Source organism: Cardiocondyla obscurior, linkage group LG13, assembly GCF_019399895.1.
Source record: "Cardiocondyla obscurior isolate alpha-2009 linkage group LG13, Cobs3.1, whole genome shotgun sequence".
NCBI classification, from domain to species: domain Eukaryota; kingdom Metazoa; phylum Arthropoda; class Insecta; order Hymenoptera; family Formicidae; genus Cardiocondyla; species Cardiocondyla obscurior.
In genome coordinates, this window is record NC_091876.1 from 214,430 (window position 1) to 230,050 (window position 15,621).

Sequence of the window (15,621 nt, forward strand, 5' to 3'; positions counted from 1 at the left end):
CATTCTTTATCCCATCATTTTTCTTTGGGTTTTTCTCCTCTCTTTTCATTTCTTTTCTTACTAATTTCTTTGTTTTTTCCAATTCTTTACTAAAATTTTTCTAGTTTTCCTCCATTTTATCTTCTCTTTCCCTTCTTTCTTCATACCTTTCCCTAAATATTTTCCTCTCTTCCTCACTCCAGTCTAGTCTTGTACTCTTTTTCTTTCCATACTTACAACTTTTTCTTTTTCCTTCTTCCCCTTTTATCGTCACTATTAACGGCAAGTGGTCTGAATCCACTTCCTCTCCCACCTTCATTTCTATTATTTCTCTTTTTGTTTCCACATTACTAACCACATAATCTATCACTGTTTTCCCTCTTCCCCCCACGTATGTTCACTCGCCCTCTTCGTCTCCTTTTGTACATCCATTGATTATTCCCTATCCCGCTTTTTCCAGAACTTTACAGAATCTTCTTCCTTCCCCTGTAATTTTTTTATCCTTTGTTTTCCTTTTCCTTTCTTCCTTGTCTTCTTCCTCTTTTTCATCATCCCACAATCCCCCCTCCTTTCCCGTTCTCACATTAAAGTCCCCCCCAATCAAATATCTCACTCCTTCTTCTTTTTCATCCATCCAGTTTCTCATATTCTCTATCATATCTTCTAGCTTCTCATTTATATTGTTATGTTCGGTATACGGAGCAGCGTGAAGCTGCCGGCTCGCTCCGAGGTTTCGGTTCCCCGTTGCTAAGGGAACGAAGACTATTGATTATTATTAAAATGACAGTTCTGCCCGTGACTTAATTCGGTGCGGATGTATTTGATGTATTTGGTTAAGTCTGATTAAACTCTCATCTCTTCTTTTTCTAAATCCGTCTTCTTCTCTTTCGCGGAGCTCGAGCGCCGCGAGTGTGAGTGAGTGTGAGAAAGAGACGCGAACGCGGAGACGTTCGCCGACCCGTTCCCGGCGTAACAATATATACCCCTGCTATTTTCCACCATACTGCTCCACATCTTATCTTTATTCCTATCATTCCTTTCTTATCTTCAAAATCTATTTCTCCTTCTCTTTCCAAATCCTCCTTCCATCCCATCAACAATCCCCCCATAGCCCTCCCTTTCTTATTTTTCTTTTCTGCCCCCTTATTTATCCATTTGTAACCCTTTGTCAATCTGTTTCTTATTCCCTTCCATCTTTTTTCCTCCAACCATGTTTCACACATATAAATCACGTCCCACTTCTCCATGCCCTTCCAAAAATCATCATTTTTGTTTTCTACTTTTACCACATTCCAAAAAACTATTTTTATTTTCCTATTTTCCGTCTCTGCCTTTTTCCTTCCTTTCTCCTTCTTCCCCTCTTTTTCTTTACCCCCTTTATCTTTCACATTTCTATTTTTTTCCTTATCCTTTTCTTTTCCTCCTTCTTCACCTTTTATCCTCTTTTTTTCTAATTCCTTTTCTTCTCTTCCTCTGCCCCTTTTTAAAAACTTGCATTCATTCTATCCACAGTCACCCGCTTCCTTTCATTTCCTTCTGTTTCAAAAGCCTTTGCTCCATCCCACTTTCTCAATTCTTCCTTCAAATCGTTCCATAACCACATTTCCTTGTTTACTTATATCTTTTTATATCCTATCTTCACCTGTTTTCCTTCTCTTTTTTATCTATCCGCTTCTCCCTTTATAGTCCATTCCACTTTCCTTTCATATTCCGTCAAATCGTCTCCTATCCATTCCGTCCTGTCCTTCAGTTTTCCTTTACCTCTTAATATTTCCAATTTTTCTTTAAAGTTTTCCATTTTTACCCATACCATTCCGAAGCCTCCTTTGTTCATTCCTCCTATTTTATTCACGTCTTCTATCTTTGCTTTTACACCTATTGCTTCAAATATTTCTCCTACTTGTTCTTTCAGCGCCTTTTTGTCTTTATTTTTTATTTTTATTCCTCTTATTATTAAATTATTCTTTCTCCATTCCTTCTTTTCCCTTTCTTTTCCCATTTCTAGCATTCTCGTTCTTTCTTCCAGACTTAACACTTTTCCACTTATTTCTGATGGCATTTCCGTTTTACCTCCCTCATATTTTTTTTCCCTGATTTTTTTTTCCATTTCATCTATTCTTTTCTCTAAATCTTTCTTTTCTCTTCTCCATATTGCCTTTAAATCTTCTATTTCCTTTTTTATCTGCACCTTAATTTTCCTTACCTCTTCCATCTGGGCTTGGATCCTTGCGAATCCACTTCTCATCTCTTTTATAACCTCCTCAAAACCTTCCTTACTTACTCCTCCTTCACCACCCTCTTCTGTCGTTTTCACCGGCGACGTATATACTTTCACACTTTTTCTGAATCTTTCCAGTTCTTCTATTTCACCTATCTCCTCCTGTCTTTCCTTCCTTTTTTCTCCTTGTTTCCAAGCTTCCATTATTGGTAAGCTATTAGACCTTTCCCTCATCAGCATTTCCACTTTTGCCGGCATTCCCATTTTCTTCTTTGTTTTTTCCTCTTTTTTTTCTTCTTTTCCCATCTCAATATTTTTCTTCTTTTGTTCACTCATTTTCCCAAATCTGTTCTGAACCTCTTTCCTTTGTCTTTATTACCTTTTACTTTCCCCTTCGCCCCCTTATCTTCCTCCTTTCCTTTGTCTTACTCTCGGTTTTTCCCTGTTACCGCCAACCTAACCTCCAAAAGACTCCGCCTTGTACTTTCTCCGATTTCTCCCTTTATTATCACCTCCACCCTTTCCCTTTACTTGCCCTCCTTAAAAACCTTCCCCTTTATCCCCACAACACCACCCTTTACTTCTAAATTCTTTTAAACACCCAAAAACTTTTTTTTCCGCACTCACACTCTCATACATACAACTACTCGCTCTGCTATCGGAAACGAAAGTCTAAAAAGTATTTTATTATTTTTACTTTATTTTATAAAACGAGAGTACACTTTATATTTTATAAAAAATTAATATTAAGCAAATGAGTTACGTTTAATTGTTAAAAATAACGAATAAATAATGTGAATTAATATGCAACTCATGTGTGACCTACAATAAAATTGTATAAACTGCAGTCGAATTGTGGAAATACAACAGGTGTATAGAAAAGTGCTGTTTTTTATTATCACAAGATATACCTCTCATCATAAAATTTTTTATTTTTAAATGTTTTGTATTTTGTGAGAAAAATTCGTTGAAAACATAAAACGAGCATCGCATTATATGAAATATTTAAAATACGATTCAAGTTAATAATTCACTACTTTCAAGAACTATTGGAGCATACGTGACTAATACTTTACATTGAAGAAGTGTACAGTATAACTTTGTTTTACGAGAAAAGAACAAAACTGTTAGTCTGCAAATGATCTTCGACATGAGTGGTTTTAAATATTCCGGATATCAAGGTGCTCGTTGAACTTGTACCTATAGTTCAAAAAAAATAATGTTATAAAATGATAATGTTAATTTATAATGTGCATATGCATAAATATTAACGGCATCTAATATATATACTATATTGCATTATTATTGTTAAAAAATTTTTCTAATATTCATCTTTTTACAGTACAACAGATATTAAGACTAAAAATTAGTTATACCTAAATATAGTTACTTATAAGTAATATCCCAGTAAATTATAAAGATTTATTATAATTTATATTTATTATTTTAAATAATAAATATAAATTATAAAAATAACTTTCAAACTTGTATAATAAATTTTATTCATGTAGTAAACAGTCAATAATTTTCTAGAAATCGTTATAAGTAATTCCAAGTAAAATATTCTATTATATAATATTTATTATAACTACATTATTTAATTCAATCATATTATCGAAGATAATATTATGTTTAAAACAAGTTGTTTTAATTGTAGATTTGTTTATGCATATTTATAATAATATTTCGGTGTAAGTTATTTAATTTATTAAAATTTTCATAAATAGATTTTGAATGGGCGGTGAGATTAAATCGTATCATCTTGGATTTTATTGGACTTTGGCCTGAAACTGCACAGAGTAATCGACAAAAAATAATATGCAATCTTCGAGTATTCATTGTTTTCTGCGCGGTAACATTTGGCGTTCTGGTGCCTTCTATACATTCGTTGATAAGAATTTATGGAGATATTATACTAATATTAGATAATTTACAATTTACTTTACCTGGTATAAGTTGCTCAATAAGAATCGCGATTTTTTGGTGGAAAAAAGAAGGTAAACATATTTAAAAAATTTATTATTAAATTGTAAAATATAATATTATTTTAAGAGACACGGTAATGTTTTACCCCGAAGCGCAGCGTACTACCGAGCCTGTCTTACGCGAGATACCGCTAGAGAAATTGAAGATTTTCAGATCTTGATAATGGTTGAACCGATTGTTTTATAACTAAATTAATATACGACGTGATTTATTTTAATCTTAACAAATAAATATTTTAAAAATATACAATTTTATAAAACAGTTCTGTTTAAATAAAAGTTATATGGCTTCAAGACGGACATAAGATAATACTATCGGTTTGATCTTGAAGAGTTATTTGAAAGTCACATAAAGGTTACATTTAAGCCCGTCTGCTGTTTTGTAATTATTTTTAACCTTACCAAAACTAAAAATCATGTCAAGTATTTTGCGTGACAAATAATCATTTATAATTACAGGGCTGCTAATAGATTTTGGAAAAATGATCAAAATATTATATTTTCCAAGAAAATATCAATGCTCATTTAATATGTGTATGTGCTGCTAAGAAGAAGGGGACATTTTTTTCATTTACCATGCTCTGTGAATGCACTCTTGACCACGTCTGCTTTACAGATAGATAGATGTATTTTTTCTCTTGCGGGGGACATCGCGGACCTCCGCTCCGTTTACAATTTTTTCAACTTAACACCTAAATTTAACATATACTTTTAATTGTCTAATACAAATACAAATAACACGAACATTACATAAAAATACGAAAGTACAACAATACAACACAATTAAAAAAAAACAAAAATACAAAACGCTGCATAACATAACATAAAGCCCAATTTTCTGCTATTAACCGTTAATTAACTAGTACTAAACCTTATTTTACTTATCCTATTTACCATTATCACTATACTCGTGAAAGAGAGAGAGATAACGAATAATCGTTCTTCCACTCTATTTCTTTCTAAAATTCATTCCAATTCATTCTGGACTTCCGCTTCCGTTGCATTTTTTTTAATTTTCTCCTTCCTCTTCATTTCACATTTATTCCACCTTGCTCTGTTCTTTATTTCTTCTATTTTTATTATCTATCTCTCTCCCTCCTCTTTTTCTCCTAATACCTCTTTTGTCATTTTTTCTCACTTTCTGTCCAAACTTCAATCTATACATCCTTCCTATAAATACCCTCATGTCTCCATTTCCCCCATGCACAATCTACATTTTTCTTCTCTTCACTTTGCCTATATTTATTCCTTCTTGTTTTCTTTCCTAATTGAAACCTCGTTACTCTTTGCCACCTTTCTTTTTTCCACTCTTTTTTCAAATATTCCGATATCCCATTTCCTTTAATTCTACCATTTACTTTATTAAAATTTGATTCACTTATTTTCTTCCATCTTTCTTCTCTTTGCATATTTTTTTCCTTTTCCACTATATCTTCTCTGATTTTCGCTTCTTCTCTCTTCTTTTCTATTTCTTTTAATGTCCACCCAAAATTTCTGTAACACTCCCTTCTTTCTATTTTTCACTTTCCTTCCGACTTTTCCTTTTTTGCTCTTTTCCTCAACTCTTCCCAGCATCTTCTTGCTAATTCCCATCCTCTTCCCTCCCCTAGTTTTCTTTCATATTTCCATGCCCTTCCTTTTAGTTTATCTCTTTGCATCTCTTCTCTTACCATATATTCTGGTATAAACTTCTTAACTCCCAGAATCCATTTCAAATATCTTTTATGTATTTTCTCTATTTTTTCTCTCTCCTTCCATCCCCATATTTCAATACCATAACTAATCACTATCCATATCAGTCTGTCAAATAACCATATTTTCCTTCCCCAGTTTTTTCTAAATTTTTTTTTCCCTATACTCTACACCTGTTCCATTATCGCTGCTCTTTTTTTCACTCTTTCTTTTACCTGTTCTCTCTGATCTCCGTTTATCGTTACTATATATCCTAAATACTTGTACCTTCTAACTTCTTCTAATTCTTTTTTTTTTATTTCCACGTTGTCTTTTTCTGTTTTCCACCTCCTTTCCTGCATTTCATGACTTTTGTTTTTTTTTTACATTTACCTTTAAATCTTTCTCCTCCACATACTTATCCATATTTTTTAACAGTCTCATCATTCCCGCCTCATTCTCAGCAATAATAGCTACATCGTCCGCATATGCTAATAATAACATCCTTTTTTTTTACCTTTATACCTCCCCAGCTTTCTTTTTCTAACTCATCATCCATGTCCACAATCATTAATGTAAATAAACTCGGACTCAGCGGACTTCCTTGTCTTATCCCCTCTTCCAGTTCAAAATTTATGTCCTTCCCTTTCTCCAACTCTTACATAGCCTATTGTCTTTTCTAAAACCTCCTCACATTTTACTACTAAACTTTCTCTCACCTTCATCTTTCACATCGTGTTTGCCAGTTTTTCTCTGTCTACCAAATCAAACGCTGCCCTCATGTCAGTAAACGTTATTACTATTTCTTCTGTATTTTCCGCCACCTTCCTATTTATTAAATAATTTAAAACATATATTTGGTCAATTGTTCCCATTCTCCTCCTAAATAGTGTTTGATTCGGCGGTAGAATCCCTTTCTCTTCTATTTCCTGTAAACTGTTGGCCAATACCACGGCATACATCTTATACGCCGTGTTCGCGATTCACCTTTTCTATTAGCATAATAATTCGTTTGCGCCACTCAGTATACACGTTACACTGAGCGTGCACACGAATAAGCGGTGATCCCAACAGCAAACACGTACGAAGGTGCGCTCGTGTTCTATTCGGTTCGTGGTTTTTCTTCTCTTTCGGATCTATCCGCAATTGTCGTTATAAATCTTAGTTATCGCTCGATCCTTGAGCAAAACTCTAATCCATTCCGAACGTTCCACGACAAGCAGTACTATTTCGGCTCATCCCTGTTTCCGATAGCTAACTCTTCCGCGATTTCTTATTGCGAATTTATTTCTTGACCGCCGCCTTGCTGCATTTTGTGCAACCCGCGGTGCATTATATTGTGCGTGATTCGGGAGTGCGCCGTTAATCATTCTCACAATATCTTGCGATCATGAGATCGGCTTGCGTTCCGCGATTACTCCGAGCAACCCAGCTCCCGTTTTTCGAATTGCGCGATCAAGATATCCGCTCCGATCGGACGTGCCATCAAGCACGTTTCTCAAGATTTCCATCGCATCGCGGAGTTGCGTGTACGGAGATCAAGATTTCCGCTCGATCATTCGATCACGAGATTAAACTAGTGCGTTCCATTGCGTGGAACCCCAGATCTATTAACAAACTTTGAATAAACTATTGTGACTGTTAAATTTGACTAAGTGTTGAGCTTCTTCTTTCTTTTGTGATACATCGTTCCTTCTAACTCACTGATCTATTTCTACATAGTAATCTATCATTCCGACTCCGGTTTTAATCGTCACGGCGACGGTCAACGCTGGCCGGAACCGGCACATATATACACACAGCGAGCTCTGAACGTGATCGTTCACGCGCAAACACGCCGTTTGCGTCAAAATTATTCCTCTATAATCTTTCGTTTTATCTCCTTTTTTTTTCTTTCTTATTGGCACAATTATTCCCTTTCTTCATTCCCACGGAAATCCTTCACCTCTTCAAACTTTATTGCATACTTCCCACAGTTATTCTCTTATCTCTTTTCCGCTTATTTCCATACCTCATTTTCTATCCTATCACTCTCCATCTCCTTCCCTCCCTTCAGCTTCTTAATTACGTTTTCAATTTTTTCTTTCTCTATTTTTTATTCATCTTTCTTTTCTAATCTTTTTCATCCTTCCTCTCTTACTCTCCATTCATCTCCTCTTAGCACTTCTCTAAAATATCTTTAACATTCCTCGATTTCTATTTTCTCGTCTATTCTTTCTTCTTTTTCCTTCCTTTATTTAGTATTCTTCATACTTCCTCTTCTATTTTAATTTTCTCTATTTCTGTTTTTTATTTTTCTTTTTCTTCTTTTTTTTTATTTCACATAGTTCTTTATATTCTTTTTTCTTTTCCCTATACTCTCTCTCTCTTCTCCTCCCTTTTCTCTCCACATTCTTAATTCTTTCTTTACCTCTTCTTTCATTTTTTTATAATCTTTATCCTACTATTCTTGTATCGCCTTTTCTTTTTCTCCTTCACTTTCTTTTTTATCCTCCTTAACCACTTTTTTTATAGTCTCCTCAACACTCTCTCTCTTAATTTGTTCCATCCTTCCTCTAACCCCATTCAGTTTTTACCTCTTTTTCCAAAATTCTTTTCAAACTTTTTTTTACCATTCTCCGTCCATATACGTCTTTTGCTTTTACTTTTTTCTTCTTTTTTTTAAGCTTTTTTGTTTCTTTCTCCTGCTATTACAACTGAAATCGGGTGATGATCCGAGTCCACCTTTTCTCCTATACTCGTTCACTTTATTCTTTCCCTTGTTTCTCTATTTCCTATTACATAGTCAATTACCGTCCTTTCTCTTTTTTCTGTATACATATATTCCCCCTCCTCATCTTCTATATTTCCATTAAAAATTTTCCAACCAACTTCTCCCAGCACTCTACATAACTTCTTTCCCTCCTCATTTATCTGTTTATTTTTTGATCTTCTTGTTTCTTCTTCTGTATTTATATTCTCTTCTTCCTTTACTCGTCCCCCTTCTTTTTCAGTTCTTGTATTGAAATCTCCTTCTATGAGCATTCTTTCTTCTTCCCCTCTCTTTTCCATTTAATTCCTTAAATCTCTTAATATTTTATCCATGTTTTTATTTACACATATTCTTATTATTCTCCACCATTCTCCACCCAAGCATATTTTTGTCATCATTATTCTCTCTTCCTTTTGTACTTTTTCTTCCCTCTGTTCTTTTATCCTATCTCTTATCCTCATAATCATTCCTCAAATTGCTCTTTTTTTTCTATTTCTCTTTTCTGCAAAATTTAATTCCCGTCTATAGCCCTTTGGCATCTTCCTCTTCATTTTCTCCCACCCTTTTTCCTGTATCCATGTTTCGCACATAAATAATACATCCCATTTTCTCAATTTTTTCCAAAATTCCCTTTATTTTCCAGTCCTGCTACGTTCCAAAAACCAATCTTATATTCTTCTTTTCTCCCTTTTATTTTATTCTTCTTACAATTTCTTCTTATATTATTTTTTATTTCTATTTTCTATTTTCTTCTTCCTCCCTATTTTTGATCTCTTTCCCGCCATTTAAGAAACCTGTTTTATCCCTTCTCCTTTACTTCTCTTTTTTCATCATTTACTTTTAGTTTCCATTCAATCAATTCATCTTTAAACTCATTCCATTTCCACAAATCATTCTAAATCCATAATTTCAAGTATCCTATTCTTACTTTTTACCTTTCTTTCTTAGACTATCCACCTTCATTTTTATTTGCCACTCTATTTTTCTCTCTTTTTCGGTTAAATCATCCGTAATCCACTCTTTTCTTTTTTTCAATTTCCCTTTTCCTTTAAATATTTCTATTTTCTCTTTCAAACTTCTACATTTTACCCATACCATCCCATATCCTTCTTTATTTACAGTACATATTTTTTAATTTCTTCTATCTTTACCTCTGCCCCCGTCATTTTTACTATTTTTTCTACCTGTTTTTAAAACTTATCTTGTCTCTTGCTCGCAAATTTTACTTCTCTGATAACTAAATTTGTCTCTTCTTCTCTTTTTTTTTTTTTCTTACCTATCTTTAGCACTTTCACTTTCTTTTCCAGTCCCTTAATCTCTCCTTTACTATTATTATCTTGTGAACTTTTCTCTTTGTTCTTTTCCGTTTTCTTCTCTATCTCTTCAAATCATTTTCTAACTACATCGTTCTTCTTTTCTCAGTCATTTCTCAAATCTTCTATCCATTTTTTCATTTCCTCTTTATCTTCCTTTACCTCTTTTATCTCTATTTTAATACTCCAAATCCTTCATTTATTTCTGACAATATTTCTTCCCATCCCTCCACCTTTTTTTCCTGTTTCTTCTTCTCTTCTACCTTGTAACGGTGCACCCGGCGATGCACCGTTCCGGCCACAACAACGGCCGGCCGCCGGACACAACACCGTCCGGCGGGGACCCGGGGCGCGGTGCGCCCCAAACTTTATAAAATTGTACACGCCGGCACAGTACGGCAACGCGTAGCCGTTCCGCGGCTAAGTCCATCCGCGGACTTAGCCGAGCGTCTCCGAGCGCCGCCGAACCGCGCCGTCGACGTCGAGGCCCGTCGTTTCCGAGCGCGCCGCATCCCGGGGCCTCGGCGCCACGCGTCGGAACACGTCACGCACCCCGCTGAGCCCCGGCAACCCTGCGCCGTCACTTTTTACATATAAAAAGTCGACGCCAGGACTCAGCGGGACCGTCCTGATCCGTTCGCTCTCGAGCGAACATCCGTCCTAGAGCACGAACCACGGGGTGAAGCGAACTTCGTCTCGGCCAGGAGATCCTGGCGCTCAGCATCCTCTCCGTACGATTCTAACCGAACGCACGACTAGCTCGTGGGGTGGAGCGAACTCCGCCTCCTTCGAGGACTCTCGATCCTAGAGTTGCGCTCCGGAAAGGCTCGGACGAAATAAGATCCTGTCGCACCGTCGTGATCCACGGGGTGGAGAGATCTCCGCCTCGACCAAGGACTCTTGGCTAAACGACACCTGGCAAGGTGCATCTTGACCGCGCACATCGCGTCCCCCGCGATCCATCAACGCATTGAGACGTTTCAACCACCGCGTAAAACACATTGTATCGCGATCCAGAGCACGACGGGCCCCGCCCGTCACGCGGCCCACACCCCGCACCCTGTCGGTCCGCCCGGCAGGATCGACCGCGACACCGAAGATCCGCGGCGTAACCGCGCCCACTTTTCCGCGCCCGCGGCCCGCGTACCGCCGGTCCTTCCGTCAACGCCGATCACGAAATTATCGATACGCGCCGAACACCGCGCCCACGATCTCGCGCCACCCACCGCGCCTCACGTGGTGCATCCGCGACCATCCGCGAATATCCGTGTAGCGCACGCGTTTTATCGATCCGCGATCGAAGGGCCGACGCGCCCACCGGCACATTATATCCGCCCGGCGTATACATCTTCATTGTCATCGTCATTGTACATATATCTCTCGGCGTCGCTTGACTAAGCGAGCGTCGTTGTTAATCAATAAATTATACGTTGTTACTTAAATCCAGTTTCGGTACATTCTCGACCTTAATCTCGAATCCTGCAATCCGACGAGCGTCCCGGGCTCGCTGGCCCGTTATTCGAGGACCACGCGGACAGGTCGTTTCAACCTTTCTTTCCTTTGACTTACTTAACGATCTTCTCACTATTGTACTTTTTTTAAAAACTTCTGATTCGCCCATCCTTTTTTCTTCTTCCTGCCTTTCTTTCCTTTTCTTGCTTCTCTTAAACATATCTATCAGTGGCATGCTTGTCGCACCACAGAGGTGCTGGGGGCCCATTCTCCGGAAAATGCGATGTGATCGTTAATATATTGCGCTGTTACTATGTCAAAATTCATAATACTCAGCAATTCGCGGATGGCAACCGCGAAGGTTCGAGAAGCGTCGCATCCTGGCCAGAAACGTCGGGTTACTTTGATCGGCACTACTCTGCCGATGTTGCTAATTTGTCTTGCGCGTGCGAGACTTTGTCGTTATTGTTGGCGATTTACTTGGCGATCCGAGGATGGAAGGCGAGGATTTTGTAGAAAGACAGATTGAGAATGGAGTAAAAGAATAAATGATTTATTTATAAATGATTAATAAAAGAACTAAACAACAATACAGAGGTTTGTGCCAGACAATGACTTGTGCGCAACTGAACGCAATAATTTTTATTCTATATTTGTCCTTTCGATTTGCTGCCGTACGTAGATTTTTATCTCGCGAACTTCGTGCCGTCGTTGCTACTAACCGTTGTTGTAACCCGATCCTAGCAACTAGAAGGCCGCGAACGCGAAGGTGTAGGCCGGGTTAACAACCGATGCCAGCGGATCTTCCGATTATTGGAATCCGCTGACTTATCGGCGCCTTGCAATTTTCATGTAAGGCAATGACCGAAAACGGTCATTTTTCTACGTGACCAAAAATCGCTGACTGTTGCTTTTCCGTCTTAGCAACAGTTGCGTATAAAACCCGCAACCACCGAATATCCGCGGGTTATTGTGAATATTGAACGCAAGCCGTTACGCTGCCCAACGCCTGTAAAACAAGAAGGAAAATAAACGAAGTCTGTTGAGGAACTAAGCATTTTATTAACGATTATCGTACATCCTCCTGTATTCCCGAACGTACCGGGAGGACGGACCCCTTGCAGCCACCCCGGTGCAACACCGTTTTGCATTACTATATCTTAACAGTTATTCTCAAGCCTTTTGTTGCTAAGAGCTAGGGATATAACATCCCTCCCCCCTAGGAAAAAGAAAAAAGTTGAGGATTTGTAATTAACTCAAACCTTTTTCTTTTTCAATTTTCCTCCCCCTCAGGGTGTTTAAAATTGAAGCATTATTTTTCAGAATTGTATAAGAGCTTTTAGTTTCAGAAATTTTGCCTTGACCAGCCCGGGTCTATTGTTATAATGCGTCTGCTGCAGCGCATATGTGTAAAACATATGATAACCCGTACGTGCCTAATCGCGCTTGGCAACGAGAATATCCCTTCGGGAAGAACCGACTTCTTGAAGGTTCTTCTTTGTCTAATAACAAAAGATTTGTCTGTACCGAACAGATCGCGCGGTCGAGCTAGCCAGTCTACGATTTGCACTCATAGCAGAAGCATCGCAGTCTCGCGCAGATTTGCCGTAATTATAAAATCCGCTGAGATTTATTCCTTTCGCTATAATCCACAGAGATTTCGCGTTACATTTGTCTCATGAAATAAACTTGCTCACGTTTATTTAAAAACTGTATTCAGCATAATAAAACAGTCCACTGCAATAATAATTGATATCGAATTTATTAAAACCTAACGTGCAATTGTTAACACAGGGGAAAAAGAAAAGCGTTGAGGTGCTTTGTATACATATCCTCATACGATTTTCTTTTTTGTATAGTCTACATTTGTTTTAATATTAATGTGCGATTTGTTACAATTTATTCTTATTATAACATTTTTTCCAAATTATGGTTACAGTGATTGTAATAATAATGAGTTATAATAATAGCGGTTATAATTGTACTTAATCTTACTGAGTACAATATTATTGTTTTTGTTTTTGACGAGTAATTATTATTATCTAAGTCGGTGCGTAACTTATTTAAATCTAAGCTTAATTGTAGTAATTCTTGTTTATTTCTTAATATCAGTTTCTTTAAAATTTTTTTGTAATTGCGTGGTTATTTTAGCAATGTTGGTTCTCTCTTTAATTGGTATCATTATTATATTGTAGGTAGGTATGTATATGTTTATATTGCTTTCTCCTAACAAAGTTTTGGTTTGCAGCATAAGGTCGTTTGTGATTAATTGGCATTCGTCTCTTAGTGTTAACTTCTCCGATCTAATTATATTTATTTTCTTACTCTGTTTATGTTTACATCTAAGTTTGATAACACCTATGACGCTGTCGAGTATAACCATGCTTGTGACTCGTTTAACGTCGTCCATATGCTTACGTTAAATATGATATGGCGAGTTTCGCATTTCTCGAGTTGTTGTCTTGGCTCGATCAATGCTACGACTTCGCAAGGTGCGTTCGTTGTTATGTGGTATATCGGGTAATTATTTTCGCATATAAATTTTTTGTTGCCGCGGATACAATTTTTTACGTTATCGCGGGTTAGAGTTATATGTATACTTATTATTCTCTTTATCTAGCGCGATATATTTATGCGCAATTTTTGCTACCTTAAAGATATTGGCGTTGTCATACACAGAGAACGGTATTACTGATTTTAATTCGTAGATTGTATCAATTACAATGGGGATCTTGACAATAATCATAAGTGTGTCGTGATCGCGATAATGCGTGGTAATTGTTGTATATTTTTCGATTTGATTCCAGTTCTTTAGGTTAGTATTGAATGCAAAATGAGATTCTTTGGGTAAGTGAACCGTTACGTGTAGTAATTTTGTTATTATTTTGTCTGTCGGTAATAACCGTGCGTTAATTATGCCTCTTTTTGTCCAAGTGATAAAGTCGATAGTGTCTTGTATGTCAGTCAGTAGGTCGGTTACAAATATTCTTAATGTGTTGAGATGTTCCGTCATCTCCATTTGCCATGTTACCCTATTTATCAGCTGACTTAGGAGTATGGTCGCGTTCGTTAAAACGCGGTCGTACTGCTTGAAATTTATCTCTAACTTCTGTATATGATTTAGCGTGCCGTTTATTTTTAAATGATTTTTTGCAACGCGTTGAATCGTTTGCTGATTCGCGTTTAGTAGTTGTTTAGTAATTAGTAACTGTTTTTGTATTATTTTTTCGTCGTTTGCATCCATTACTCCGAACAAAATTTTTTTTATAGTAGCTACTACGTCTATCAGTCTTTTTTTACTTGTTGATTTTCGTAGGTCGAGTTAAGCCTATCTAGTGACGTTATTAATTTATTGTTTTGCATAGTAACCAAAATTGCTAAATTATAACATTTGTCTTTTAGTAATTCACCGTTATAAGCTTCATATAATTTATTACATGCGTTTTCCGCGTCTTCTACTTGATTCTGTAATTTTTTAAATCTAATAACAAAGTCCGCAATGTTTATTATTAAAACTAGTTTCCATGATGTTTCGGATAATTGAAGATGTCCGTGGTCATCATAATACAATCCGGGTTCGTGAGTCAATTGTGTTATTGTGTATGGTGCGGTTTCGATTGCGCCCTTTGCGGCGGCAAAAGTTATTCTAAAATGTTTACTGGTTTTAATATGTGCGCGTATATGTATTACTATGTTATACTAACAAAGAAACCTACCCAAGTGGCCCTCTCCGATTTTGTTCGGCTTTGAATATGTTGTAGTGAAGGTCAAAATAAAAGACACGTGTTTTTTTTTATACAGGCCTATACGGCCGTTAAGGAGGTGATATACCCTCTTGGAGAAAATTAATTTTATCATTTTTGGATGATTATCTTTGTAACGGTAATGTAAAAATGATATAATATAATATCTTTGTAACGCTAATGTAAAAATAACATGATATAATATCTTTGTAAACAATAATGTACAGTTTTTTATGTTTCTTAAATTTTTTTGGTTTTTTTTAATAAAAAATTTTTTTTTTTTAAAGATGATGGAAATCCGTACAATAATGAGGAACCCCAAAATTGTACGAATTAAAAAAATGCTGAATGCACTTCGATTGTACGCACCAAGCACATCAAATAATTGTAATTTCAAAACAGGAGTCACACACAAAATCACAATTTTTAAAGCAAAAATTGACAGGTGTCTCGCATTTAGGTGGTTTTTGTTAAGTAATCGCTCTTGAACCAAGCATATTCAAAAAGG

General features: G+C 36.6%; 1 protein-coding gene across 1 annotated transcript; it reads right to left on the reverse strand.

Moving 5' to 3' along the window:
• Positions 1-1,639: 1,639 nt before the first annotated feature.
• LOC139107727 (uncharacterized protein PF3D7_1120000-like) lies at positions 1,640-2,533 on the reverse strand. Its single transcript, XM_070665539.1, has one exon. The coding sequence runs from the start codon at positions 2,531-2,533 to the stop codon at positions 1,640-1,642; it is 894 nt and encodes a 297-aa protein (XP_070521640.1).
• Positions 2,534-15,621: the final 13,088 nt, after the last annotated feature.